This window comes from Poecilia latipinna, unplaced genomic scaffold, assembly GCF_001443285.1.
Source record: "Poecilia latipinna isolate Pla-1442-1.1 unplaced genomic scaffold, P_latipinna-1.0 Scaffold1172, whole genome shotgun sequence".
Taxonomy (NCBI): Eukaryota; Metazoa; Chordata; class Actinopteri; order Cyprinodontiformes; family Poeciliidae; genus Poecilia; species Poecilia latipinna.
The window spans coordinates 174,191-200,407 of record NW_015113788.1 but is presented as its reverse complement, the minus strand read 5'-3'; the positions used below and the strand labels follow the sequence as shown (position 1 = coordinate 200,407).

Genomic DNA, 26,217 nt, shown 5'->3' with positions numbered 1-26,217 from the left:
AAAATTTTTTTCAAATTGAGTAAATTTTACTCTGGAAATTTTACTGTGTATAGACGGACTGCTTTGTGTGGAGAGTAATGTTTGGTGCAGAAAGGTTTATATTGTGGGGTGTCTTAGGCTCCCATTGCTTTGGCCTCGCAAGACATGTTGGATACTCGTATCCTACCAACTTACAGTTTGGACATTACCCTAAGCAAGTAGAATAGAAACGTGGATGAGGAAGTTTAGTTTATAGGAGCTTCACTGGCCTGATTGATCCTCTCAGAGATGAAGTAGAGCAGAGACATTCTTGTCCAACATCAGTGTCTGACCTCCAAAATGTGTTTCAGAAACAATAGCAAAAACAAATCCTCTAAACACAAACCTACCTAAACCTTGTTGAAAGGAGGAAGAAGTGCACAGGTCACTCGAGGTCACATTTGTGTCAAGGTAGGCAGGCAGATATAGTTGACATGCAGACATTACGGTTGTTTTACACCAACAAGGGCCATCGTTTTGAGAACTTGTTCATCTGCTTTCTATTTTTGTTCTTTTAGCTTGAAGCTTCTGCTTTTATGCTCCATCTATTTCTCTGTTTTTGCATCTAAATGCAACATATGCTACACAAGGTCTAGGCACAGAAAAAAGTTACAAAGCAGACAAAGTTCAAGACAAAAATCTGAAAGGCAAAAACCTGGAGAGCGCTACTTCCAACACGAGAAAGAAACGAGGTGAGGCTTAAAACCTGTGCACGGTAGTAGACGGATGCACAGCTCAGGATGTGGGTACACAAGTATGGAAATACCACGAGTCAAAAAAAAAAAAAGTGGCAAAACCAGAAAAAACTAAATCATACTATACGGTTTGAAGTTTTCACTACTTCCTTTTAATAAAATAAAATACATTCCTTGTCTTCTCCGGTCTGAACATTCTGAAGACGTCTGAAAACGAACTTCTCTAGTTACAGTAAATGAAACATTCACTCGCATTTTAAAAGAAGAGCTTAATTCTCTTCATCAGTGCAGCTAGGCCCGACACAAAGACTCTGCGTAGAAACAAGAAGAAAAAAAAAAAGAAAAAAAAAGATGCTGGTCATCACGAAGGCGTGCAAACGACCCAGTTTCATTTTGGCAATGCAAACCAGAATGAGACGGATGAGAGCAGAGATAAAGCAGATAAAGCAAACTGCGGCCAACGCCGCGTCTGATCGCCGCTTCACCGTGGCTTCTGTCGCAACTCGCCGTCACGCCCACATGTGGCGCTTTCTCAACCAGCCTGATGATGAAAACATCAACTGCTCTGCTTGTCGTCGTTAAGTGTGACGAGCTGCATTCTGCACGTCTCTCTCTCTCTCTCTCTTTTATAAAGGCTCTGACTAATCTGAGCATTGTTGTCGCTGCTGTCTGGCAACTAAGATAAGAGCAATTGCGTTAAACTGCGACGGAAGAAATAATCTGTATGTATTGAATGAACGTAGAGGAGAGGTCCATGTGAGTAGCTCTTAGGGGGTTAATTCAGCTGTGATGAATGAGGAAAAAGAGAATATTTGTGTCGCATCAGTAGAACAACTGCGAAGGACAAAGATAGAAACCCGCCGCTCACGATTAAATGAGCAGATGTACGCAGAAAAAAAGGTAACGTGGCTCGGAGTAATTAAAGGTCAAAGAAGTTTTACATCCACGCAGAAATGTGTGAGAACACGATCGCATTGACGCATGCGGTGGGAAGCAGCGAAACGACACGTTTTCTAAAGTGCTTTGTAATGAAAACGAACAAAAGGGAGAGGAGGCGCTAAAAGCTCTGGAAGCAGCTGAAACGTAGCACCTTTTTTCTTTCTTTCTTTTATCTTTCTTTTTTTTTAACTTAATGGGAAACGGAAAATCATCCGGCGAGCGGCGTCAAAGCAGCTTTTGAATATTCATAGCCGTAGCTGCTGCTGCTGCAAGACTTCTGCGTGACGACGTGCTTTTGAACGCGGGAAGTGCCGCGTCATCGGGAGACGGCAGCTTCGCCTTCACCGCGATCCCACTCAGACCAGAAACAGCCGGAGGTGATTCTCACAGTGCTGACTGAGAAAGAGAAACCTCAACTTGAAGTTGCAGCACCTGAGTTACGGTTAGACACCGCAGCTTTTCTGCACATGCAGCTGCCAAGGAAACAGCCATGTCGTGTTGAAAGACATGTTGAGATACCTTCAGTATTAGGAAAACAGAATGTTGCTTTCTGGTAGGTACATCCTTCCTTTACCTCCACATTTTGTTCAGGAGTCAGGCATTAAGGCCTATTTAAATCACTTTACTCATTTAAATACATTAGTCTGTTATTAATGTAGTCAAACCTCACTGCACTCATGTTTGCAATATGTTAGCATGATACCAAGAGCAAAATGCCATAGTATTAGCAATGCAGCACAGACAGCTGTCCCAGGAAGTTAGAAAAGCAGCAGTACCCAGCCTTCATGAGGCATTCCTGTATCTTCCTCCCAGCTCATCTGACATTTTGGTTGATCATTTTCACTGTCAGTGTTTTTAGAACTTGTTTGGGTCATGTGGACGTTTATTTAACGTGGAGTCGTAACAGGTACTGGGACCAGCAGCAGCTTCGTTATGCGCCATATTGACCAGAGCGGCACAAGAAACGTGGGACAAACAGGGAGGCGCCAGATTAAAATAATACAATTGTAAAAACAGATCAATAAACTGGCAGATGAATGAGTGAAAAGGAAATGTATTTAAATATATATGACACTGTGCTTTATGCTACATCCAGACTTAACCCATCAATGTCTGAATTTACGAATAAATAATTAGCGGTATTTTTTTGTTTAGCAACGAATGCCCAGTTGAGACGTGACCTCATCATTCACCCTCACATGCGTAGCATTTTTAACTAAGCTCAATGTGAGCCTTATCTGAACACAAGCCGTTTTAACGCGGCTGTATTTGAGTAGACCGCTGATATAGCGTGGCATCTTTTCCAATCCGTGATTTAGCGGTGAAAAGGAAACAGTCGAAAACTGAAGAGGACGTGGCGTCTGCAAAGTTCACAGTTACTGAGCAGAAGTGGATGAAAACCACATATTTAATCTTTTTTTGGTTTGACTGGAGTTAAAACTGCAGACTGAACCGGGTACGTTATCACTTATAGATGTCATCATAAAACTAAGTCTTTATCATCTGCATAAAAGTGAACCACATTCGTATCTAGACCTATCCCTGCTTTATTTATATTTTTTAAAAAGCATAACTTGGTTTCAGGATTTACTTACGAGGCATGGCTCCACAGCTCTGCACCGCTTCTCTGCTTCTTCTTTGTTGCAGCCTCAGTTGAAGAACTGAACCACAAAAAGAAGATGCATTATTGGGATGCATCATTAAACCAGAGATGCATCATCTATCCCCCCACCTTGGCTCTTAGACATGCAAAAAAGCTCAGAAGTAAAGTCATTGCTCAGTCGAGCAGAGTACGAAATAAAAATATACAAAAAATATCTCTAGCTTTTGAAAGCATCAGGTTTGCTGCAGTCAAAAATTGTGGCCCTCTCTGAGAAGAGCCCCGGCGATTGTGTCACACAATACAACGGGAAGTTGAAGAAGCTCGCACTCGAGCTGCTTCCTGTTTCGAGTTTTAGGTAAAAAAAACACCGGCGCGATAAGCGGTATCACTTGATCTCCACTGACAGCCTGTAGAAAAAGAAAAAAAACACAAACAACCAAAAGAAAAAAAAGACTTAATAAAGAGCATCACACCTGAAAGAGTTTCTGATTTTATATGCAAAACTCTTGAACCTGATTGAGCGTCACGGTTTCTCAGAAGACCACAGAGCTAACTTCCAAGGTGACGTGAAGTTACGAAGGAGCAGGAAGCGCTCGTCTGCCGATCAGCGGTTTGAACTCTGAGGCGAAACAACACGAGGTGCCTGGGAGCATTTTTACTACTGAGGTCTGTCTCACACAGCCTCGCTGTGGTTACGTGTCAGTTCATAACTGTGCGGCTTTTTTTGGCCTAACGGCGCAGTGAGGGGGTCACCTAATCAGCTGTGCCTCGAAGGAGGACCGAGCAGCTTAAAAATGCTAAAAACACACTCATGAGTGCTTTCGGCTCACTTCCCTTTTCACTGAATAAGAAATCAACAGAGCTGTAAAAAAAAAAAAAAAAGTATTTCCCCCCACCCCTTATGGATTTCTTCTCATTATTTTTTGCCTTTTTTTTTGTCACACTTACAGGTTTCAGATCAGCAAACTAAAAATACCATGAGACAACGAGAGCAGAAATGCAGCTTTTCGAATTGATTATTTGGGGGAATAAATTTGGGGACAAAAGCTTTAAAAACACAACTGAGCTTGTGCAAAAAAGAAAAAGAAAGAAAGAAATTCAGTTTGTCCAACGTAAAAACAAAACACTGCATAGTTGCAACACACGTTGTTGTTCCTTAAAGAAACATTTTGTAAAGTCATCCAGCTTTGTAAAGAAATGAAAACAGTAGCAGGACCCTTTAAAGCAGTGGTTCCCAAAGATTTTCTCCTGGATTACAATAAAATCCTCCGTTCCCCAGCCAACATACCTAGTTGGGGCCCCATATGGGGAAAAGAAGGGCAGACAGTATGGGTCCTGCATGGGTTTGTCCGCAGTTTCCATGGTGGCCCTACATGGGTTTGCCCATGTGGGACCCATATTGTCTCCCCTCCTTTCGCCCATAAGGGGCCCACCTAGGTATGCTTTTTTTTAGTTCTATACTAGAAGTTTTCTTTGCTGTCAGTGTTATTTCAACCATATTTCTTTTTTTTTTTTTGTATTTGTAACAATATTCAACTTTGCTATCATCAATACATTAAAAAAAAGCCTCTATGCAAAATGGGTTTAAAACATGAACAGCTCCCTGAGAGTTTTTTTTTTTTTCCCCCCTCGTTCATCGCCCCTCCCCCTCCCCCCCATAGGGTGCACCCCACACTTTGGGAACCACTGCTTTAAAATAAACCACTGTACTGTAAGTCGCAATTTTCATACATGGTTTTGCAAAAGTATAAATTGAAATCTTTTCACCTGTGTCTCACTACTTTTCCATCCTCAACGCTACATTCACTTTTCTCCTATCATTCTGTAAAACAGCACATCTCGTCTCTCTCTCTCTCTAAGGTTGATTGTCAGATTGTCCTGCAGACATGTATTTGTGTCGTTCCGCAGTCGGCCGCAGTTACAATCACAACACAATGTGTGCGCCACATAGTAAGAACCTGCGCTCGTACTATACTAAACACTTGCCGTGTGATTTTCGCTCGGAGACGGCAGGAAAGTGATGCAACGTGCCGAGTCTATTTCGGGAGCGTGTGCTCATCGCTCAAATGTCAGCGTGCGGCACCGCAATGAAGGGGGAGCAGATTCTGAAGTCTCATCGTTTTATTTACCCGAAATTCTTTGTTTTTATTATTATTGTTTTTTTCTGTTAGGGGTCACAGGGAGGCCGCAGAGGGAGCAGCTGCAGACTCATTTTTGTTCTGCTACATTAAGTGGAAAAGAAAATAATGTAGTGTCAAAATTTGTCCAAATAAATGTATATCTGAATAGCGTGACATGTTTTTTTTTTTTTTTTCCAGCAGCCTAAATTTAATCCTGCACAGAAGCTGTAGGAACAGTGTGTTTGGGGTTTCAGACATTGTTTTCTGCATTAGTAGTATTTTGAATGGAGATTTAATTATTTAAGTTTCTATATCATCTGACTAGAACGCCATCTTCATGACGTTTGGCGAACAGAACTCTTCTTTTGTTGTTTCTCCACCTTAAAGGCCAGATTTGTGTCCGATAATTGGCTTGTCAACAAATTTCACCATCTGAGCTCTGAACCTTTGCAGTTCTTCTAAAACGGGCCTCCGAAATTATTTTCCAATTAATGCTCCAATCGCTAAAACATACTTTTTCCCTGAAGGTCAAGAAGTTAAATTTGAGACAAAATTTCAGTCTCTGGACACAGAGTGTGAGCCCCCTCGCTTCTCACTCGCTTGGAGAGCCGACGATTCAGAGTAGCTTTCCGTCAACTACTCAGACCGTTCTGAAAAGTGCGGGCGGTTATGTGATTCTCATATCGATCCACCGGCAGGAGGAGCTTAACCAGAGATCTGATTGTTTAATTTCAGGAAAATCAGCTGGAAATACAAGATGGAAAATAATATAGTTAAAATACATCTCCAGTTTAAAAATGTCCGTGGTCATTTGCCTCCATAGTTCATTAAATGGAAGTATAGCAGGTGAACTGATCCCCTATGCTGCTCTGCTTGCATGTGTTGTTGCAAAATGTTGCAAAATTCTTATAATGCTTGCAGAAAACTAAAATAAATAAATAAATCAGCTTGATAAATGCTGGAACATTTATCTTTGTCTGTCCACGTGTTTTTTCTCCCCCTTCCTGCTGTATTTACAGACACTTTGTCCCCGTGGAGACACAAAGACATTTAGTTATGGCGTTAATATACTGCCGTATATTTAACGCCCAGCTCAGAATTTAAGCAGCAGAGAGATCTCCCTCTGGAGGTTAGCTTTGAACGTCTTTCACTACTGAGACATCTATTAGATATGTATCTGCCGGTGGCTTTCTATAACTCCATTACAAAACAAACATAATCAGTCTTCTGTTTTGTAGATTTGACCAGTGCTTCCTTCCATAAACGTCCCTTTACTTTGAGTTCTTAGTGTATGAAGACAGTTCTCCTCCTCATCCTCCCTCTGCTCAGTTTGCTGCTGGTAACCGCTGCCATCCGAATCCCTCTGGGCAGAGAGATGAACTGAAGGGAAGAGCGTTTCTGGAAACTTCCAGCACACACACAGGAAGATGTGCATAAAAGAGACCTGCAACTATTAGCAAGAGAACCGAGGAGGAATATCACATTGCAGAATATGAAAACTGTGAATATTGTGGAGGGCTTTATGATTCTGTACGACTCTACTAGCGTCATTTACAATCAAGGATGTCTTTCTTTCACTTCTTTTAAGAAAAGAATCTCGCACACTTGAATGTTTTAATATCCTGTCACTTTACCTCCACGATTTATCGGCGCAGGGAACCAATCGACCAAGTCTAGATGGGAATCAGTGGCACGACATGTAAACAATCAAACTGACTGGAGCGAATTGCTAAAAGAAGAAGAGAAAACGGCTTTTTAACTTGTGGAAAACCGCAGCATTAAATCCCTCTGATATACATTGAGATTTGTGTCTGAAACGGGAACAGTTCCCTGGGTTTAAATGCCGGTCGCAGCTCGGGTTGATGAGGTCATGCCCTGAGGTGTGCCTCACTGTGCCGGCTGGCCGAGGCCCAGCTGACACCCAGCCACATGTAAGTCATCCGATCGCCTCAGCTCAGAAAATAAACCTGAACGGCACGTCAGCTATGAAGATACACCTTAGAAATTAGCTGCGTTTTGTGGGTGCAGTGGAAGCTTTAGTCTTCAACACGACTGTCGCAGGTTCGAATCCCGACCTGGCGACCTTTCCCTGATTAACAATTAAAAAACATCTGCTCCCACCTTTTCTGAGGCTCAGGCAGGCGCGACGCTCCAACGCGAATCTCACGGCTCTTTCATCCATGTCGCTGCTGATTGGCTGAGCGCTGAGAGGGGCGGGGTCAATGCAGACACCCTGCAGGTGCTCCAGCATGGCGGCCGCAATTAAGTTAATCACGAGAGACCAGGTAGCCGCTGGAGCTTCAGGTGCCGGGGCTATGCTGCCTCCACAAGCCTTTAGTGCGAAGGATTCCTCTTACAGAGTTACGCTGCGGGCCACCGGGGGGGGAGAAATGAAAGAAAGTCCTGTAGACTGAAAAATTAATAAATAAAAGGAAATGTTTCTGCAAAGCTTCAAGAATCACAGGTGATCAAAAACGATTACCATCCACTTGGTGAGATAAATAAATCAGAGCCTGTAACTTTCAAACCACTGTGGAGCTCAGGAAGCGCTTCGCCTGTTGCACAGGCTGACTGAGACGAATGTATGTATGTGTGTGTGCGTGTGTGAGCCTTCATGTGTGTCGGATGTCGGTGAGAGTGTGATCAAGCAGGCTGCCACAGCTGTTGCTTTACTCAGTCCTTCACCCGGTGACAGACACAAACAGGCGCGCATCCTGGCCGCGCGTTCAAACGGCAAATCCCGCTCACTTAGCGCCTCTGATCTGAGATCAGTGCGCACATCGCTGCTGTCATCTCCATCAAGGGCTAAAGAAATCATTATAAACACACCAACACTACAACTGTGCCGACTTTTCCTTCTCCTGATGTCTTTTTCTGACTGTTTCCTGCTAACAAAGTCGATTTAGACCGTTTGTTTGACTGGGATTAGCACCAATGAATGCAGAACGATGACTAAAACTGCTGCTTAATTGTAAATCCAAATCAATTGCGAGAAAATGAGTCACTCAGAAACGCGGTTATGCTAATAAAAACGATGCAAAACATTCCACATTATCTCTACATCTATTATTTCTTTACGAGAGCGATTAGCTGCATGAATTTCTTACCAGCAACGTAAGGAAACCGTAAGCTTCCCCAATTTAAACTACCCAAAAGTAATAATAAAACAAGGTCTGTCCGCAGCACATCAGCAGTAACTGGAAATGATGACATAAAGAAGAAGTTGAGCGGAAAGCTGACAGCGGGCCTGAGAGACGCAGCGTCCTTCACTTCTTCGTCTACTGTTTGCTAGTTTCCAGCTAATACAATTTATTTTATTTTTTTTTACATTTTGTTGCCATATCAACCCATTCTACATCGTTTTCCCAACTCTATAAAAATCCGAGTCGTTACTTTGGAGAACCATTGTTCTCTTTCAGAGCATGTTTACATTTTTTCATCAAGAAAATGAGATTCTTGCTCGTTTTGCTTTGCTAATGAGCTCAAGCTAGCTAGCGATGGAGAAACATCTCTGAATATCAGTTTTCAAGATTATTAGCTAGATTTAGGTCTGAATTTTTACTACGGTTATTACTATTATTACGGTTTATGTAACACCTACCATATAAACCGTAATATATTGTTTATTATAGGTGCAATATGACTGCTTAAAATGTCCAAATTTGGGAAGAAATTTCTGGAATCCCATTAAGTTATATAATTCTGCAATAGTTTTAAAGAAACTTGTTTAATGCAGCAAACGTAATGTTTCCCAAACTCAACTTTTCAGTAAAAGTTACTTTGCTAAAATGGAATGAATATTTTTTAGTAATTTGATGGACTTTTTGTGGTCTACGTCTGTTATTAACCCGAAGTAAACAGAAAGGAGAACTTTTCGTTTGCTGAAGTCATATCACCATAGCAACCGTTGCTACTGCCACCGCCGTGTTCCACCTTGTCGTTTTTTGTTTTTTTTTTTTTTTTTTTTTACAGGAAATTCCACAATTTACAGCGAAATCTGAATGTTTTTCTCTCTTATTTTGTTATTTGTACAAAAGAAGAAAGACCTTTAAATGATCTGTTTTGATGTTGTGTCCGGTCTGCCGGTGTTTCACGGGTCAGGTCGGTTTGTAATGGGGTCAGCCGCTGTCTCTGTTGCTTTCTGTCCGTCACCTCCTCATGCCGCCGGGTTTGAATCATCCGTTCACCTCCACTGACACTTGCGGTTGTCTCTGTTATTAAAGGCACTTTCGCAGGTGATGTCCCATAATATGACATGGCATTAGGAGGTGAGAGAGGGCCCGCTTCCAAGGTAATAACCTAAGTAGTTTCTTCACGTCTGTCAATCGGGATTAAATCCAGCCAACGGGTTGGTGTTGCGTTCAAGAGAAATCAGCAGGTTTGACTCAAAAACAACAAAGTTGGCGGAGAGTGAGAGGAAAAACGTCTTTTAAGGGACTTTATTATCTAAGTTTTGTGTTAAATATGTTTTCTAAAATAACTCCTCAGTCCTACAGGAGAGAGGAAGAGGAAGCACACACACAAAAAAAGAAACAACACAAAACCTGACCAGGTATTTTAGTCTAGTCTAAATTAGTTTATAGGTAATTTTCTAATAAGACAAAGGAGCTTGGTTTAAGTCAGTAATTCCTTAATATTGATAAAAAGTACTAGTTTCACCTGTAGGTTTTTTCCACTTATAACATTGGAAGTAAAAAAAAAAAACAAAAAAAACAAATATAATATTAAGGAGTTATAGACTCAAAACAAGCTCTTGTATCTCGCTGAAAAGCTACTTGTGAGTTAGGTTTTCAACTAAAAACCAGAACAAAAACACAGAGAAATGTGCAACACAGCGACGTGTTACAAATAACCAGCCAACCTTATCAGGCTTTTCAGGTTTATTTTTATGCCGTATCAGCAAGATTTCCTGGAAGCAGCTGCTCTTAATTCGGACGGTGACCGATCAGCATCAGGGAGGATCAGATTTATGATGGATTCTTAATTTGGACAGATCAAATTGAGCGCAAACGTATGAAGCTTGACCTTCTGGAGGCTGTGATGGTCTAAAACGTCTCTGCTGTTGTTGATGTCGGTCTCTCTAGGCTCTGATCTCGGTTGTAGGTGCTTTTGCTTGTCTTCTTTTTCTCTTGGGAAAATGGTTGTATGAAAATATTTGAATGTTTAAATCCGCCCGGTGTGTTGGATAATTCAAGAAGGGTTCACGTCTCTGCATATTTCGGGGTTTTTTGTGATCTTCTGTGTGAGCTGGGAACGCTTCGGCAGGGGAAGCAGCGGAACGTTCTGGGCTAGATGGAAACGGGGACGCGTTAACCACAGCATCCTGTCGGCGCAGAACGTCATCTAAAATAGAGCCTGACATGAATCCTCTGACCATTCAAACATTTGGTCTCGTTGTGGCTGAGAAATTAGGTCAAACTGATTCAAACTGTTTCCTTTTCGAGGACGTGTTTGAAAGAGGAAATGAGCAAGGAATGAATTCAACAAACGAAGCTACTAGGTTTTGCTCCGTTGTCAATACAACATTCAACAATAAACGACCGCTCAGGATATGTACGGAAACGAGCTTCGGCATATTAATCTAATGTAACTAGAGAGTCTGAAACCAGATTGCTCATTTTAAAGCCACGCATCTCACATTTTGATGTTGTTCTTGTAATTATCTTCTCCGGTTTCGCATCACACATGGGTCATGACTTTGTTTTATCTAATCTCGCAAAAAGTCACGAATCTGAGCTACGCCTCGTCTTCGCTCCACGTTTTAACAGCGAGAGCTTGGCGTCGTTTTTCTACAACACGATAAAGCTGTAAACAAGTGTCAGATTAGCTCAAAGTCGCAGCTGCTCTTCCTCCTCCGCCTGCTGTTATGATCCTCTGATGATTAGTTGTCTTCTTTGCTCCTCGGCAACAACATGTCCGCTGTTCCTTCAGGGAGAGTTGTGAGATCCCAACGGGAAGCTGCTCGATTCAAAAACGTTCAAAGATTGCCACTTTCTCGATTTCTGTTAGCCGTTGTTAAGCACACAATTTAGTTTAGTTTTTTTTTTTTTTTCTAACACTGTCTGTTTGCAGCAGTTAACAATAATAGCATGAGCACAGGAAATTACCACTCCTGTAAATCTTCTAAACAAGCAGAAGAAGGTTTCCTTAAAGGAAAACCGACGTTGCTCATCGCTCTAAAAACACCATCTTCATGGCACAACATGGTGGTGGCAGGACGCTCTTTTTTTAGCAAGTAAAAGGAAGCTGGTCCGATACACCTTAAGGTATCGTGCCCTGTATCCGATACACGATACAGGGCAGTACCAGAGTGAAACTGGTCAGAAGCTACAAAGGACTTGGTAGTTTTTAGTAGGATGACCTGAAAAAACAGCCTGAGGTACATCGAAATTGTCTAGATCAAAGTGGATTTGTGTGCCCAATCAAAGGCAGGCTGCTTAATTTTCCCCCCACTATATTTAAAGATATAAGACAGCATTTTATTACATGATGTAGTTGCTTTTATCTAAAACAGCTTTTGAGTGCTACATCGCTCAACTAACTTTTACAGTGACAGCCACTCTTACTAGGACTACACAACTTTTTAAAACTCTTGTTATGTATTGATGCTGCTTCCTAAGCTCTGCGTACTTCCTGTTTGCACTCAGTGTAGTAAAAACCAAACTAATTATTATTCGTCAAAATATATCAAATCAGCCCAAAGGTTTATGTTGCTTTTCTTCTGCTTATTTTTTATTTATTTATTTATTTGAATAATTCAACTGAGAGGTTAATCCTTACATTGTAAGAGATAAGTCAAAGTCTGAATGTGTAGTTCACAGATATGATTTCGAACACATTATTTCATAAAATCTAAATTGTATCAAGGTTTGAGCTTCAACGAACCAAATAAAACTTCTGCACTTTCTATAGCAGCTTTTAGTTTTGATGTCCGTGATTAGAAGTGACACCCCTGACTAACTTAAACTGTACACTCAACTGACACCACCCTGCCCCCTCTTCCTTCTTCTTCTTCTTCTTCTTCTTCCATTACATATCTCATAACCTCTGTACTCTCTGCCAAAGGTTTAAATAGCAAGACCAGCTGGTCTCTTCGCTTTATCTATTTATCTGCACCCGGTGAGACTTTGGAAGTATCTGGTGTGTAACAGATTATTTTCAAGTGATTTGCTGGTTGTAGTGCGTGTACTGGCCTCAAGGTGGAGACTTGAATCGAAATGCAGCACATAGTCTATGAGTCCAACTGTAAGTGTAGGTATGTAATCATTACTGCAGCCCTCATTCTGAGATTGCGCTGTAAAATGCACAGATCATGAAAAACAACAACAACGGCGCCCCCTACTGTTGAGAGGGAGATAAAGCAGTAATGCAGAAAGAAAAACCAACCCCTGTTCAGCTTGTTTTTACTGACGTATCTTAGCCAAATATTCTTTAATATGCTTCACATGGGGAATTGAATCCTTATCTTCTACTGTAAGGGCACCCGGCACTGTAAGATTTTAATATAGTGTTATTTTCTGGCTTCATGTGGCATATAAAATAACTTGAATTAACATAAAGTAAATAAACAAGGAACTACAGACGGTACTAAATGAAAAAAATAAAAAAAATGATAAGATAAGAACAAATCCATATATCTTTAATAGTTTGTGGTTGGCGTTTAACAGTCCGCCGCTAGATGGCGACAAAAGCTGACGCCACAGGCAGAACACAACTGAGAACGGAACCAACATTTCACTTGCAACAAGGGGGGGACCATAATCATGACGGACTATTATGGCAGCCAAAACAGTTAGCAAAGCAAGTGAATGTAGTGTGTCCTAAACATTAAATAACATTTTTCGTGTTAGAATGTAGATATTTAAAAACGCACTCGTTCGTTTTGGCATCGACACAACACTCGCAGTGAGTTAGCGTTCATTTCATCGCGTTATCTGCTCAGGTAAAGCCTGCTGGAGTTCAAGCTATGTGGGGAGAGATCGACCCTCCCGTTAAAGCCCAACCCAGGCCGTGTGACAGCGAAAAGAGGACGGTGTTACCGGAGGAACCCGCGGCTCCTTTACAGACATGCGACCTCTACATACCCAAACACAGACCAGACACCCAGCCGGTCGCCCAGCTGGACCCCTCGGTGAGGCTCCATGGGTTTTTCCTCAGATGTCTCTTTTTGTTTCTCTGCTAACTGCGTTCCTAACCACAGACAGAGCCCAGCTGCGTTGGAGACATGATAGAGTCGGTAGCCATGAGCGGGAGCCCCGTGAAGAGCCAGCAGATCGGAGAGGCCGAGCTGACCTTCGGGGAGCGGAGGGAGGAGCTGCTGCATCAGTACCGCAGCAGGCCGCTGGTCTTCCTGGAGAGGTACCATGTAAGTGCCAGAGGGACACAGGATTAAACAGCAACGAGGGAACAAGTAGATGTTGCACAGTTTCTTTTTCGTGATCCAGCCTCTCCTGTACTGCAGTTTGGATGTTGTTTTCATGTGTACGAGCCTCCCTCTTGGAATGGTGATCACTATAGTCAAATATCTCAATTTGACCACCAGGAGTGTCTCCATTTTGTTTTGTTTTTTGTTTTTTTGTGTGTTTGTTCCTGAGAGCAATCATAAACTTCAATCTAGATTCTCACAGTGCTCTTGGAGTTGTGGCTTCTTCCTTACTGCGTGGCCTTTCAGAACAAGTCTGTAGTTTGGTGGTTGTTTCACCTGGTGACCAGCATCAATGAGCACCAGGGTTTTGCTTTTGTTTTCAGGTCGACTCACACACTTTGCACCAACACACTTTCATCTCTGGGACACTTAGGACCCACTGTAGAGGCAATATCAAAAAGAGAGAGATGGCATGTCAGAAGGCCCTGAAATATTGAGATAGGGAAACACAAACATAGATAAATATCAAAAGTATAAATGTTGCAATGTACAAATACAATGAACTATAGTAAAAACTGGCAGCTTTTAAACACCAAAGGGTCCCACCAGATCCTCAGGACAAATGAAACAAACTGAAATGTTCAACCTGACCACAAGGAGGCCTGCAGAGGTCATTCTTGTTTCACAGACCAAAACACAGCAAATAAATAACAGTAGTAATTTAAATAAAAGAAAAAAGAGCTCAACTTACTGATGTCACGTCTCTTGTGTGATGCACCTCCTTCCGTCATCAGGGCCACCTGAAGCCTGAGCACCTTCCTGCTTTCGCCCACGTCAGCTCGGACCCGAGGGCCCAGCACTACAGCCGGCTGGTGCTGACGCGACCCGCAGGATGCACCAACAGGACCAGGGTCAGAAACCAGCGTTACGCTGCCCTCAGAGCGCTGCAGAAAGGTACGGCGTGGGTTACCATAGGGACCGCTGCGGAGGAAAAACTGGCATCATCCATCGAGAGCCATGGTGGGATGATTAAAAGTCAATATTTTCCAGGGCTTTAAAGTTGGCAGAATAAAGAAAAAACTACTTTGTTAAATGAGGGAGAAAGAAACAACTGTTTTTCCAAATACTGAGACAAACAAGTTAAAAACAATTCACTAAATATACCTGCTATTTTTATCGCTGATTTTCATCTGCAATCCATGCACAGAATATGAAACGTACGCAAACATCACTTAAAATCTAAGTGAACAAAAAAAAAAAAAAAAAGAAAGTCGAGAGAAAATTACATATAGATGAAATAACCAGTCCATTTGCACAATCTGGAGGTGTATGTGCCTCTATCCATTTGGGAGCCCAAAATGGAGGCATTCAGATTAAACTCCTTATATTTATCATTAGGTTTTTCAATATTTCTACGTATTCTGGGTAAATCATAAAAAATATATAAAATAAATCCTCACTAATTATCGTTTTCACTGCTTAAAGTGTTTCTTTAAAGGATTTAATAATAAACTGGCGTTGTAAATCATGATCATTTGGTCCTCTTCTTATTCTTCTTCTATTCTTCTGGCAGACGGCGAGTATTTCAGTGAGGAACAGATGCGGATGAGGGAGCCGCTGCTGTACGAGCAATATATCGGCCAGTTCCTGACTGATGAAGAGGTGACTCATATATGTTTTTACATCGACAATATTTATGTGTGTGTGTGTGTGTTAATAGCTTCCAGGAAGCCTGAAAAACCTGCTGGCTTTGGTTTCTGTTCCAGGTTTTGGAGCGCTCCCAGGAGGCCATGCTGGACGGCGAGAAGGAGGGACAAGGAGGCGGCTCCTGTGGGCTCGCCAATCTCCTCCTGAACTCCTACCAGGAGCGGCTCATCCAGAACCGCCTGCAGGAGGAGCAGGACAGAGAAGACGGCGCCCAAGAGGAGGACGAAGACGGCGACGGTAAGGAGCTGCTAAAAGAACGGCCAAAAATATGAAAGGTTTTCTTCTTCCTCCCGTCTCAATTTGGCTGCTGAACGTTTGTCACATAGAGGATGGAGTCCAGCAGAAGGGATGGGAGCCCACTGCAGAGGAGAAGGCTCTGCTGAGGGAGGAGTTCATCAGTCAGATGCATCAGCGATTCCTAGACGGAAAAGACAAAGATTTCAACTACAGGTCGGTCACAGTGAGAGCAGTAAACTTCTAGAAACTTCCCCTTAAAGTGGGCGGGGTTTTTTTTTTTTTTTTTTTTTTTTTTTCATTTACAAGCGAGAACAAAATGAAAAATGTATTTTATTTCTACAATTCAGTAATAATAAAGAAGTGAAACCTAAATATGACAACCCTGATTCGGTCCCAAACTTTTTCATGCTGTGACGCCTCAAACAGCTTCTGTTTGGGGAAAATCCAGACGATCCAGCAAAAATATGTAAAGAAACATCCACTTTTGGAAAGTTTTTTCTTCACTTTTACTCACTATTCAATAATCAATACACTCGTTAAGCAGAAGAACAGTTCCTTCAGTTTTCTTCTTGTCAGAAAGCTAGCTTGCTATGCTAGCTTGAGTAGCAAAGCAGTTTGAATTTGACTGGCAGCCAATCAGAAATGAGCATGGTAAATAACATTTACATTTTTGCTTATAGTTCAAAAAACAGATTAAATTATATGATTAAAACATTTCAATGAAGTCAGTCTATTTATTTTTGCATTTTTCCCCCCTCCAGCTCTCTGTGGGCCTCCACAGCTCCCCCTGGTGGCCCACCAGATAAATGCTTTTAAGCCTTTATTTCTGATCAGTTTGGTAGATTTCCACCTGCAGTTAATGAAAACATTTAAAATGAGAAAATTACATCACCAAATAAAGAATTTAAATGAAGAAATGTATGAAAGGTATATTGCTTTTTAAAAGTTGTCAATTTTCAAAAGGTACTTGCAATCTGATAAATGAGCCAATTTGTTGGATTCCAGAAAATCCAGTTGTTTAAAAAAACATTTTGTCTAAATTCAAATTTTCATTGAAATTAAAGTTTTGGTTTTATTTAACTGTGAGCTACAATCATCAAAACTCTCAGAAATAAACACTTCAGTTGCATCACCATGTGTGCAATGAATGTAAACGATCTACGAGTTTCACGTTTTTTTTTTGTTGAATTTGAATATTTTCATCAAAGAACATTTGATGAAATTTGCTTACAGCCGTGAAAATAACTCCTGAAAAGTTCAGTAAAACAATTTCACCCCATGAACATGAAGCACTTCAGAGTGAGACGTGTGTGTTTGTGTGTTTCAGCGAGGTGGACGACAACCCCGACTACGACAACCTGGACATCGTCAGCAGAGACGCCGAGGATAAATACTTTGATGAAGATGAGGAAGAGGAGGAGGAGGAAATGGAAAAAGATGATGATGAAGAGGAAATGGCTGAATAGGAAAGAGTTTGTTAGAAACAACTGATAATCTGTAAATAAGAGTGTACAAATATAAACTGCTGGATGTTGTTGATTTTTTTTTTTTGACTGTATCAACAACCTGCAATAAAACTTATTGGTCTTTTGCTTTTCTGAGTTTTATTTCACTGTGTGAAACTTTCAGCTGCAACACAACGTCTGCAGGCGATGCTTGGTACCGGATTTTCTTTTGGAGCATCAGAGCAAAAGGGGGCAGAGTGAAAAAGATGCAGAAAACAATATTCCAGATTTTTATTCGTAGGAAATGTTGGCGACCATGTTTGATTTCCCTTCCCTTTTGCAGCAACACACAGAAAATAAAATCCCAATATGATCCATTCCAGTTTGTCTTTGTAATGTGATGAAATGTAAATGTAAATTTTACATTGCAGCATTTTTTTTACTGCTTTTCTGTTTCTTATGAGCTTTTTCTTGAATAGACTTCTTTAAAGTTGGAAGCTTTTCTTTTCAAAGCGATCATTTATGAAGGTTGTTGAATTAATTGGGTACTGATATGTACAACAGACTGATTTTTTAAATTTTTTTTTTTTTTTAGAAAAGATGAGGGAATTGTCCTGACTGACATCTGACAAAAATTTTAACATTCTTCAGTTTTTATTTTAACCTTGAAATACAAAGAAACTTCATACAACATTGTCAGAAAACCATCTTGTAACATAATTATGTCAAATGTAACAGGAAGGCAGTGAGAAAAATGTCATGTTATCAATAAAAAAGTGAGATACTTTAGAAAACTTAAAATATAGCCTCTTTTACATTTACATATAAAATTCTATATACATTTACATATAAAAACAAACAACCGTTCAAAATTAACGTCTATCCACATTATTTTATTCCCTGGCATCCCAGTTTAATTCCACAGATGATTGAAATCTTTTCTTGACACTCATGGTAAAATTCTCATCTCTGTTTGTAATTTCTTGTCACAGGAAATGCTTCATCCCTCCCAGAGTTCGTTAAAGTCGCGTCACATCCTACATCGTCGAACTGAAGCGACCAGCTTTCATCTGACCTTGTAAGAGACGTAATTTCAAAGTGTAATATTCCTTCTTCACTCTTGAAGCCTCCTTTTGTTCTCTTGCAGCCTCCAGCTGCGTTTTTAGAGTTTCTCTCTGCAGCTGGTCCAGATCCATCGTGTCCATATCGGACCCGGTCAAGACCCCCGATGTTGAGGTCTCCACCTTGTCCGAGATGCGAGTGCTGTCCGAATCGCAGATGCTTCTGGGAGGGGAAGGAGGGAAAGTCGTGAGGCATTTTGTTCAGATGGCACCGCTGATCAAAGTAAACGAACTCCTTCGATCTACCTCGTCTCCGACATCGTCTCTGATTCGAATTGGTCCAAGCAGATAACGTCCGTGTGATTGTCACATGAGCTCGGACCAGGCATAGTCAAAGTTTCAGCAGAAAGACCTGCAAACTTAAAATATTGTAGGTGCCACAAATCTAAAAGTTTTCCCACTGGCCTTGCATTTGGTTTGTGAACTCACTCAGTAATTCGTGGATCTTCTGCTCGACCGGTTCTTGTTGGGGGGAAGTGTTTGTGGCCACGTCTGCCGTATGACTCTCTGCTGGTTCCTCGCCGTCCTCTATGAGGTTTTCTCTCTCACCGCTTTTTGTCTTTTCATAGTAACTCATCTCTGAATCTCCGCCTCCTTCCTCATTGTCTTTGGGAAAGAAAATTTGGTTTAAATAAAGAAACTTAAGAACCCCAGAGGTAACACATGAGAACGTGTGGCTCTGCAGGTGGGACAATTTATCAGACAGGGTAAAAATGTAGGTTAGCTTCACCAGAACATCTCGTAAAACCATAAAAACCTCAAGATGTTAAAAACGTAAGTGAATACTAAATTAGATCAAATCTCCCATTTTATTGTCTTTTAAAGCAAAGGAATAATTTAAAAAATGATCTTTTCTGGCAAAAACTGTCAGAACCAGTTATATATTATTTTCCACAAATATACACTCTGTGTAAAAGTTAAACAGAACGAACAGAAACATCTGTGGTTGTTTGTGAGCATAAAGTTTCTTAGGTGAGACAGAGCTGCTTTGCTAGTTTTTTAAGTAAGTCAACATGAGAGGAGCTGCTTTGTGGATTGTATAAGGTGTTTGTACTGCATCTTCACCTTCCAACATGTGTAGTAGGGCTGTTGTACATGACTATTTCAGTAATTTATTGATTACTCTGACAATTAATCGAGTAATTGGATAAAAAAAAAAACGTGATGAAATACTGGTAAATGCTACCATAGCAGCAGCATTAATATCAGATATCAACATTGGTCCAAATGTTAATACTTGTGCATCGCTAACAATAACTTTTCTGTAGTTTAGAAAATTAACCACTTGAGCAACTCCTAGCTGTGTTTCCAGCTAAGTGTCGCTCGCTGTTTTCATGCCGTTTTCATACATATTATTAGATCCTGGTTGTAAAATTATACTGTCAACCATATAAATTGTCATTTAAAACAACCTTAAATGAGAAGGTTGTGAAAATATGGATATATTACCACTTACAAACCTCTGAGTTGATGATCCACAGCGGAGGTCTGAGAGCGACTCCTCGTCTGATAAGTGACACAGAGGAGATGAACAGATTTAACAGAAAACCTCCACAGAGTAACATGACAGTCCAACATCAGCTGGCATGTCAGTACTTCATAATATCTAGTTTCACATCAGTATGAACATAACCAACTCTTCCATTCGTGTGAGAATATTTTAGATCATTAAGCTTTGGCTTCTCATGGAGATGAAGAAGGCTCTTTATCCCATTTCTATGTTATTGCCATCGGGCTGCAATGAAAGTCTGACTCAGTAGGCATATCATTACATATATGATACATTAAAGTTTAAATCTTTCAAAGAGGAAGAGATTTATCTCGACAACCAGGAGCTCGGTCACAAACCTGGGCGATGATGTGAAAACCTTTGCATAAATTCATCTTACCATCGACATTCTTTGGAGGAGAACAATCGAGTTCAACTGCAACGCGAGTTTTTCAGGTGTTGAGATGATCAACCTCGGATCAGGTTCTGAAACAGATCCATCCTGGGTCAGGAGTTACGATACGAGCTCTGACTGAAGGAACAGATTTTGTTTGGATGATTTGAAAGAGTATGTTGTTTTAGGGATGCTGATGGAGAAGCAGAGGGAGCTGCAGTGTGTCTTAGATTAAGAGAAAGAGAGGAACCATGTAAGCATGAGGAGGTCTGGAGTGGTAAAGAGTGGTTCGGGAGAGCTGTGAGACGGCAGTGAGGTGTGCTGTAGGAGTGCATCAAGGCTGGGCTCCAAGCCACTTCTTGTTTCCTCCGATGAGGTTAGACAGGATTACAATATTCGCAGATGACATTATGATCTGCAGTGAGAGCAGGACGAAGGTAGAGGAAAAGCTAAAGAGGTGAAGACTTGCTGGAAAATTAACAAAGATCGGTTTAAGCACAAAGCTCAAATGAGAAGAGCACGAGTGGAACGCTACCGGGTGAAGAAGAGAAGAAGGTAGAGGACATTAAGGTTTTAGGCTCCATAGTTTGGTGTAGAGAGAGAAGAAATGGAATAAAACACTGGATGTTGCAGAGCTGAAGATGTTGATGGACAGGGTCAGGAATGAGAACATCAGTTGGTGTTAGATACTTTAGAGTTGGACATTTTTAGAGGAGAGACAATTATTAGGATGTTGATGTTGGAGGCTGAGAGGAAGACCAACATCGACTTGAAATTAGTTGGTGTGAAGGTGAAGGATGCAGAGGACGGGATTAAATGGAGACAGATGATTCGCTGTGGCAATCCTTGAAGGGAAAAGCCAAAACAGAAGAAGACATTACCTTTAGGAGCGTAGAGGCCTTTATTGTTTTCCATTTCATCCGGTTGCTCATCTCGTCTTTCTTCCGGATGGTCTGAGTCGTTTCTCTCTTTCTCTTCCTCGGTCCTCCGTAACTTAGAGCCTGAAGGAATCCCATCGTCGTTCTCAGAGTCGTCTGTAGCTTCTGCTCCTGACTCTCTGGCTCCCTGAGTGTCGCGTCGTCTTAAATTATGAGCTGGTTTCTCTCTGTTGTTCTGAAATGTTTTACCTTTCTTCTGTTGGACAAAAAAAAAATAACGTTATTGAAATAAAAACCCCAGTTTTTGCATCCAAGTGTTGCTCATTACTTTATACGTCTTTGTCCCTCTTTTGAATCCCTCAGTGTGCAGAAGGCCTTTCTGTGATGAGGGAAGATGTTTATTAAATGAAAAGGAAAACGGTATTTTACTGAAATAGGTGCAGAAAAAAAACAGAAATTACTTCAAACCAATGTTGCAGAGGTTTTCCATCAGAGAATATGCTGAGTTTCCATTTTTTATACGAGCCTTTTCCTGCAAAGTTCTCAAAGGCAGGCGGGGTGAACATGCGGCCCTCACACTCTATACACTCCTCACCTGCAGAGCGAAGGCGTACATGCATCATAAATAGACGTGGAAAAACAATCAAAAAGGCATTTAAAGTCAATGATGTCTATAGAGAATGAATTTGCTTTTAAAATTTACATGACAGGATGTTTTTCTCACTCATTTGCTGACATAAGATTGAAAAATCCACTAAAAAAGTCATTTCTCCACTAAACCGCGCCACCTTTAGCTTGTTGTCGAGATCCGATTAATCATTTTACTCAAACTCGATGTTCTTACTTTTCGCCAGCTTTTGGACATCCATCATCCCCTTTTTGTCCCTACAGCTTACAGGCCACAGTTCTCGATCTAGCAGACAGAAAAGCCAGTTTATTTCCCAAATATTCCTGAATATTTACAAATACAAAAGTTTTGCTCTCTCAATAAAATACAGTTTTAAGTGCTTAAAGTCGCGTTTGCTTTCTGGAGCATGGATTCATTTAAAAACCGAATACCTTCGTGTGTTAGTGACTGGTTGCAGTTGTCTTCTTCCTCATTGTAATAATAATAATCTTCATCGTGATAGTTGACACTCTCTCTTTTTCTCAGGTTATATTCTGCGTCTAAACTTTGTTCTTCCTGTCCAGAGTCGGACTGTAGCGAAGATCTTCTCCTCTTCATTTTTTTCTCCTCTTACTCACTGCAGTCTGCCTTGAGAAAGAAACCGTTTAGAAATCGAAGGAAATATAAACATAACCGGTTATTCCATAAAATATATATATATATATATAAAAATGTAATGAATACCCATAGTGAACTTTTGTCTCAGACTTCAAGATTTCAAGTTTCGCTGCTCAGTTTCCCTGTGATGAGTCAGGAGGTTACATTTATTGCAACAATCAAGTTTTTAATAAAGCATATTTTTATATAGTTTCTTCTATATTGGCTTAAGTTTCAAACTTTAAAAAAAATGTAACATCAGACAAAGAAAAAAACCAGAGAAATGTTTTTTCATAAATGGGGCAGAACGACGTCAGATCTAACAGTTTATCAGAGAAACAGCAAAGCAAACAGGTGGACTTTGACTACAGACTTGCCATGTAGACAAGAGGAAAAAGGTGGAGACGTCTCACTTTTTCTTTTTCTTACTTGATCAATCTAATTGAGCAGTAAAACGTTATGTAGGGTCGGTTAAACTGAACATTAGCAAATCGCATACATTCATCATCTTTCTCAAACTTTAAACATTCTTTTTTTTCACACAAGAAAACCCTTCATTCATCATTTTTACAAGATGTACATTTTTAAACAATCTCATAACTGTAACAGTTTCTAAAATAATCCTTTGGATATCATATGTGATGGAAAACGTGCATTATGCTAAAGAAGTTTTTTTTTTTTTATCTCTTTCTTTATAAACTCTCAGTTTTCTCAGTCGGTATCTGACATCTACCACCTCCTGTAAAGTCCTGATGCAGTCCAGGACCGAGGTGTGAAAACATCGTCAAGTTTTCACACTTTGGTGCATTTTAGTGGAGTTGGGTTTCAAACATGGACGCAAAGCAGCACATCTTAGTGAAGGGAAAGTTTTTTTTTGTTTAACTCATTAATGCGATGATGTCTAACAATCAAAGGTGATGTATAACAGTGGACCCAAGAAATACTTTGAACGTTTATCTGCTACTGTTAAAAAATAATCATCATGGTTTCTTGTATGCTGGTTTTCGGTCTGTGAAAACGTCAACAAAACCTCTTGCTGATTTTCTTTTCTTTCTTGCTGTTCATGCATCACATTCAAACCCAAATGAAGTGTTTAAGGCTGAAAACCAAATGTTGATAATCTCGAAACGCTTTTATTCTGTACCATTCTGAACGGTACAGAGAATACGGTCTTTCTGCAGGTCTGTCAAGGAAACCTGCAGCATATTTTATTTACATTTACAGGTAATTGTATTGGTAATAAATAAAACTCTTTTTGGTTTATGTCTCGTAAAATGTATAAAACATTTGTACATTCCAGCATAAAAAAAAAATATGAAGAATAAAACTCAGCACCTTCACCAGGAAATGATTTTGTTGCAGCTTTTTGTCCCGTTCCAGAGGTGTGCTCAGCTCAGCTCTCTCTAAAATGACACATCTGGATCCTGCTGCCACATCTGCTGCCTGTGGGAGGCAGGCGGTTGATAGGTATTTTTCTGAACCTACATAAAAGAACCACAGACAACGTACATTCATTTTATGGTCAAACTTTTGCAAAAGGATAAGACTCAGCAAACTGCTCCTCCGAGCCGTTCACAGAGCGTTCTGCCCTCTCTCTGCTAGAGCGGGCCTTTTATTTGGGAAAACAAAAGTGAGATGGGATAAACAATAAAACAGATGGCAAGCTCCATCTAACACACAGGTCATCAAGCTCTTTCCCTGGAGAGCGATTTCTTCCAAGGGTGGAGTGAACAATCAGTTCTCAGGAACACAGATATTCAAACACAGCAATCAAAAAGTTTTAGCGCAGTACGTCACTACTGATAGACTGCTAAAAATGATAACACAAAAAATCCCCAACAGCGGTCCTCGTTGGGTCTGTGACTGGCTGGAGGCTTATCTGCAAGCAGCCATCAGTGAACCAAATAACTGCTCACTCTGATGGAGGCCATCTTTGTTCTTTTAAAGGTCCAGTCAGGAGGCCTTCTCGCACCAATGCACCGTATGAGAGCTGTAGATGAAACACGGATGAGGGGATAATTTGTACAAATCAAATACAAAGGCAGCTGAATGACACCTCTGCTCGAGTGTCACAGTCTCATCACTAAAATGGGAAAAAGAACAAATTTGGTGTAAGTGCATCATATGTTGGCCTTTTAAAAAAAAAAAAATTCTCATTTAGATTTATTACTTGTAAGGGAGCATGAGCAAAAAAAAAAAAAAGAGAGACAAAAACTTGAGGGATTGTTGCTGCTCATCCTGAAAATAGAGATCTTAGACTTATGTTACATTTCATAATTGTAGCCATGTTTCTCTCCTAGATGTCCAATCTGAAGCCAGGCTTCCACATTTAGTCTGTTTAAAAATGAGCACTTTAAAAAGAAAGAGGTTTATTTTAAAATGAAATTAGTAAAACTACACCTTTATGGAAGACGTACAATGTTATTTTTTTATACAACTTCTATATCTGGCGTTTAAGTTTGACAAGCTGCCGATTCGATCTCTATTTTCTGAAAGTATGAGCCTTTTTTAAAGAAAAGGCAGACTAATTCACAAGATTAACATTTGTTTATAGAATAAAAGTGTTTTTCTTGTGGTTTAAATAATTATCATATACTAGCATAAATATTTTTGTAAATGTTTAATGGTTTAGTAAATACCTTGATAATATACCCAGATATCTTGTATGGAAGTAAATATGTGCCTCTGAAATTTGAATGTTGTATATTTGCACAAACTTTTTCAGGAATATATCTCATCCTTGACTTTCATTAGGATCATTTGGTTGGATTTAAGCGGCTGCTGGTTTATCCGCTACAAGCTGAAAAACTCTCGAAGTTAAAAAATATAGACAAACTGTCTCTAGAATTAAACTATTCTGTTTTCTATGTTGTAATTTTAGACGGGTTTTGTTTAAAGATTCTGCGGTTCTGGCACCGATCAGGTCCGGAAGCGTATGATGAAACTGACCTCTGCTTTTCATAGGAAGTGGTAAATCTCAAATAAGTCATAATTTGACGAATCATGTTTCAAATGACATCAGGTGGCTTTCTGTATCTTTTTCCCTTTTAACTTTAATCATCATTAGACATTAAAGTTAAATCATTTAAATTATTTAATTTCCCTTTGGTATTAATAAAGTATTTTTGAATTTGAAATCTGCTCTTCGTATCGACTCAGGTCTCTCTCTCTCTCTTTCTTTTGATGACCTGAAACGTTTCAGTGACGACACATTAAGCAGCCCGTTAAATTTAGAGCAACTGTCAAAAGGATTGAGGAAGTTTCTGTTTCTACTCACTTTCTTGCAGCCAACGATTTTCCAAAGCCACGAATCAGGATGATCTTTAGCTAACTTTACCGTCATCAAAATGTAAATTACTCTCTTTTTGTCACCGGTTCGCTCCATTCTTTCCAGAGTTTCTACATATTCTTCAGAAACAGCTGCATTTTAAACAGATACCTCTATTGGATGAATGTTTTGTTTTCAAGCAGCTACCAAAATGATTTCCCTCCTGCACATTGGTCCAGCTCGCTTATCTGTGGTTCTTAGAAAAAAAACAACTTGACATTAATTCAAAAAAGTCTTAAGAACCAAAGAAAACTTACAAATCAACAGCGAACGTCTTCCCCCTGCTGCGATCGATGAGCGGGAGAAATGAAAACAGAAACTTCCGTTGCAGACACGCCCCACGTCGTCTTCCTCCTCTGAGAACGAGGCAGATCACAGCATGCCTGAACTTAAGAGACTCTGATTCATGGAGAAACCACAACATTGTAGAGCTGAGAGACGTGTAACAACATCCAAGAGTTAAAAATGAAACCAGATGTTTCCTGGCACAAGGAAAAAAAAATCTACTTTTCAGACAGAAAAAAACCCTGACATTTTAAAACGTCATTACTTCAGATGCTTATGCATCATCAGTCACTCCTTGTGTGCTTCAGGTGTCGTTGCAGAAAATGAAT

At 40.4% G+C, this 26,217-nt stretch overlaps 3 protein-coding genes and 1 long non-coding RNA gene across 13 annotated transcripts in view; 2 read left to right on the top strand and 2 right to left on the bottom strand.

Moving 5' to 3' along the window:
* Positions 1–5,544, top strand: part of LOC106960273 (uncharacterized) — a 22,327-nt gene extending 16,783 nt beyond the window's left edge. The window contains exon 3 of the long non-coding RNA XR_001427535.1: positions 5,116–5,544. This is a non-coding gene — a long non-coding RNA (uncharacterized LOC106960273). The remainder of the gene's footprint in view (positions 1–5,115) is intronic.
* Positions 1–9,557, bottom strand: part of LOC106960268 (MKL/myocardin-like protein 1) — a 39,853-nt gene extending 30,296 nt beyond the window's left edge. For 2 of the 6 annotated variants that reach the window (XM_015053272.1, XM_015053275.1), the window contains exons 1-3: positions 9,422–9,511; positions 7,497–7,693; positions 3,248–3,313 (exon numbers count right to left, since the gene is read on the bottom strand). In XM_015053272.1, coding sequence (XP_014908758.1) covers positions 3,248–3,313; positions 7,497–7,626 — 196 coding nt within the window. In that variant the 5' untranslated portion in view covers positions 7,627–7,693; positions 9,422–9,511. Of the gene's footprint in view, positions 1–3,247; positions 3,314–3,384; positions 4,315–7,496; positions 7,694–7,857; positions 7,964–9,421 lie in introns of those variants that run through there. The other 4 variants (XM_015053273.1, XM_015053274.1, XM_015053276.1 and 1 more) reach the window with 4 other exon arrangements.
* LOC106960271 (coiled-coil domain-containing protein 97) lies at positions 9,461–17,277 on the top strand. Of its 2 annotated transcripts, XM_015053287.1 has the most exons (9): positions 9,461–9,476; positions 9,599–9,666; positions 13,318–13,506; positions 13,576–13,740; positions 14,535–14,694; positions 15,314–15,402; positions 15,507–15,684; positions 15,774–15,897; positions 17,012–17,277. In XM_015053287.1, exons 2-9 carry the CDS (start codon positions 9,631–9,633, stop codon positions 17,148–17,150), a joined length of 1,080 nt encoding a protein of 359 aa, XP_014908773.1. In that variant the 5' UTR covers positions 9,461–9,476; positions 9,599–9,630; the 3' UTR covers positions 17,151–17,277. The 2 variants fall into 2 exon arrangements, with proteins under 2 accessions (XP_014908773.1, XP_014908772.1); XM_015053286.1 differs by lacking the exon at positions 9,461–9,476 and having other exon boundaries at positions 9,541–9,666.
* Positions 17,278–17,760: 483 nt separating this feature from the next.
* Positions 17,761–25,998, bottom strand: LOC106960270 (uncharacterized). Of its 4 annotated transcripts, none has more exons than XM_015053282.1 (13): positions 25,861–25,998; positions 23,611–23,756; positions 22,363–22,418; positions 22,071–22,266; positions 21,856–21,924; positions 21,473–21,606; positions 21,340–21,390; positions 21,015–21,267; positions 20,140–20,225; positions 19,711–19,756; positions 18,680–18,856; positions 18,497–18,602; positions 17,761–18,413 (listed from the first exon to the last, which is right to left on the bottom strand). In XM_015053282.1, exons 4-13 carry the CDS (start codon positions 22,234–22,236, stop codon positions 18,167–18,169), a joined length of 1,335 nt encoding a protein of 444 aa, XP_014908768.1. In that variant the 5' UTR covers positions 22,237–22,266; positions 22,363–22,418; positions 23,611–23,756; positions 25,861–25,998; the 3' UTR covers positions 17,761–18,166. The 4 variants fall into 4 exon arrangements, with proteins under 4 accessions (XP_014908768.1, XP_014908767.1, XP_014908771.1 ...); XM_015053281.1 differs by having other exon boundaries at positions 22,071–22,262; XM_015053285.1 differs by lacking the exons at positions 23,611–23,756; positions 25,861–25,998 and having other exon boundaries at positions 22,071–22,262; positions 22,363–23,453.
* Positions 25,999–26,217: the final 219 nt, after the last annotated feature.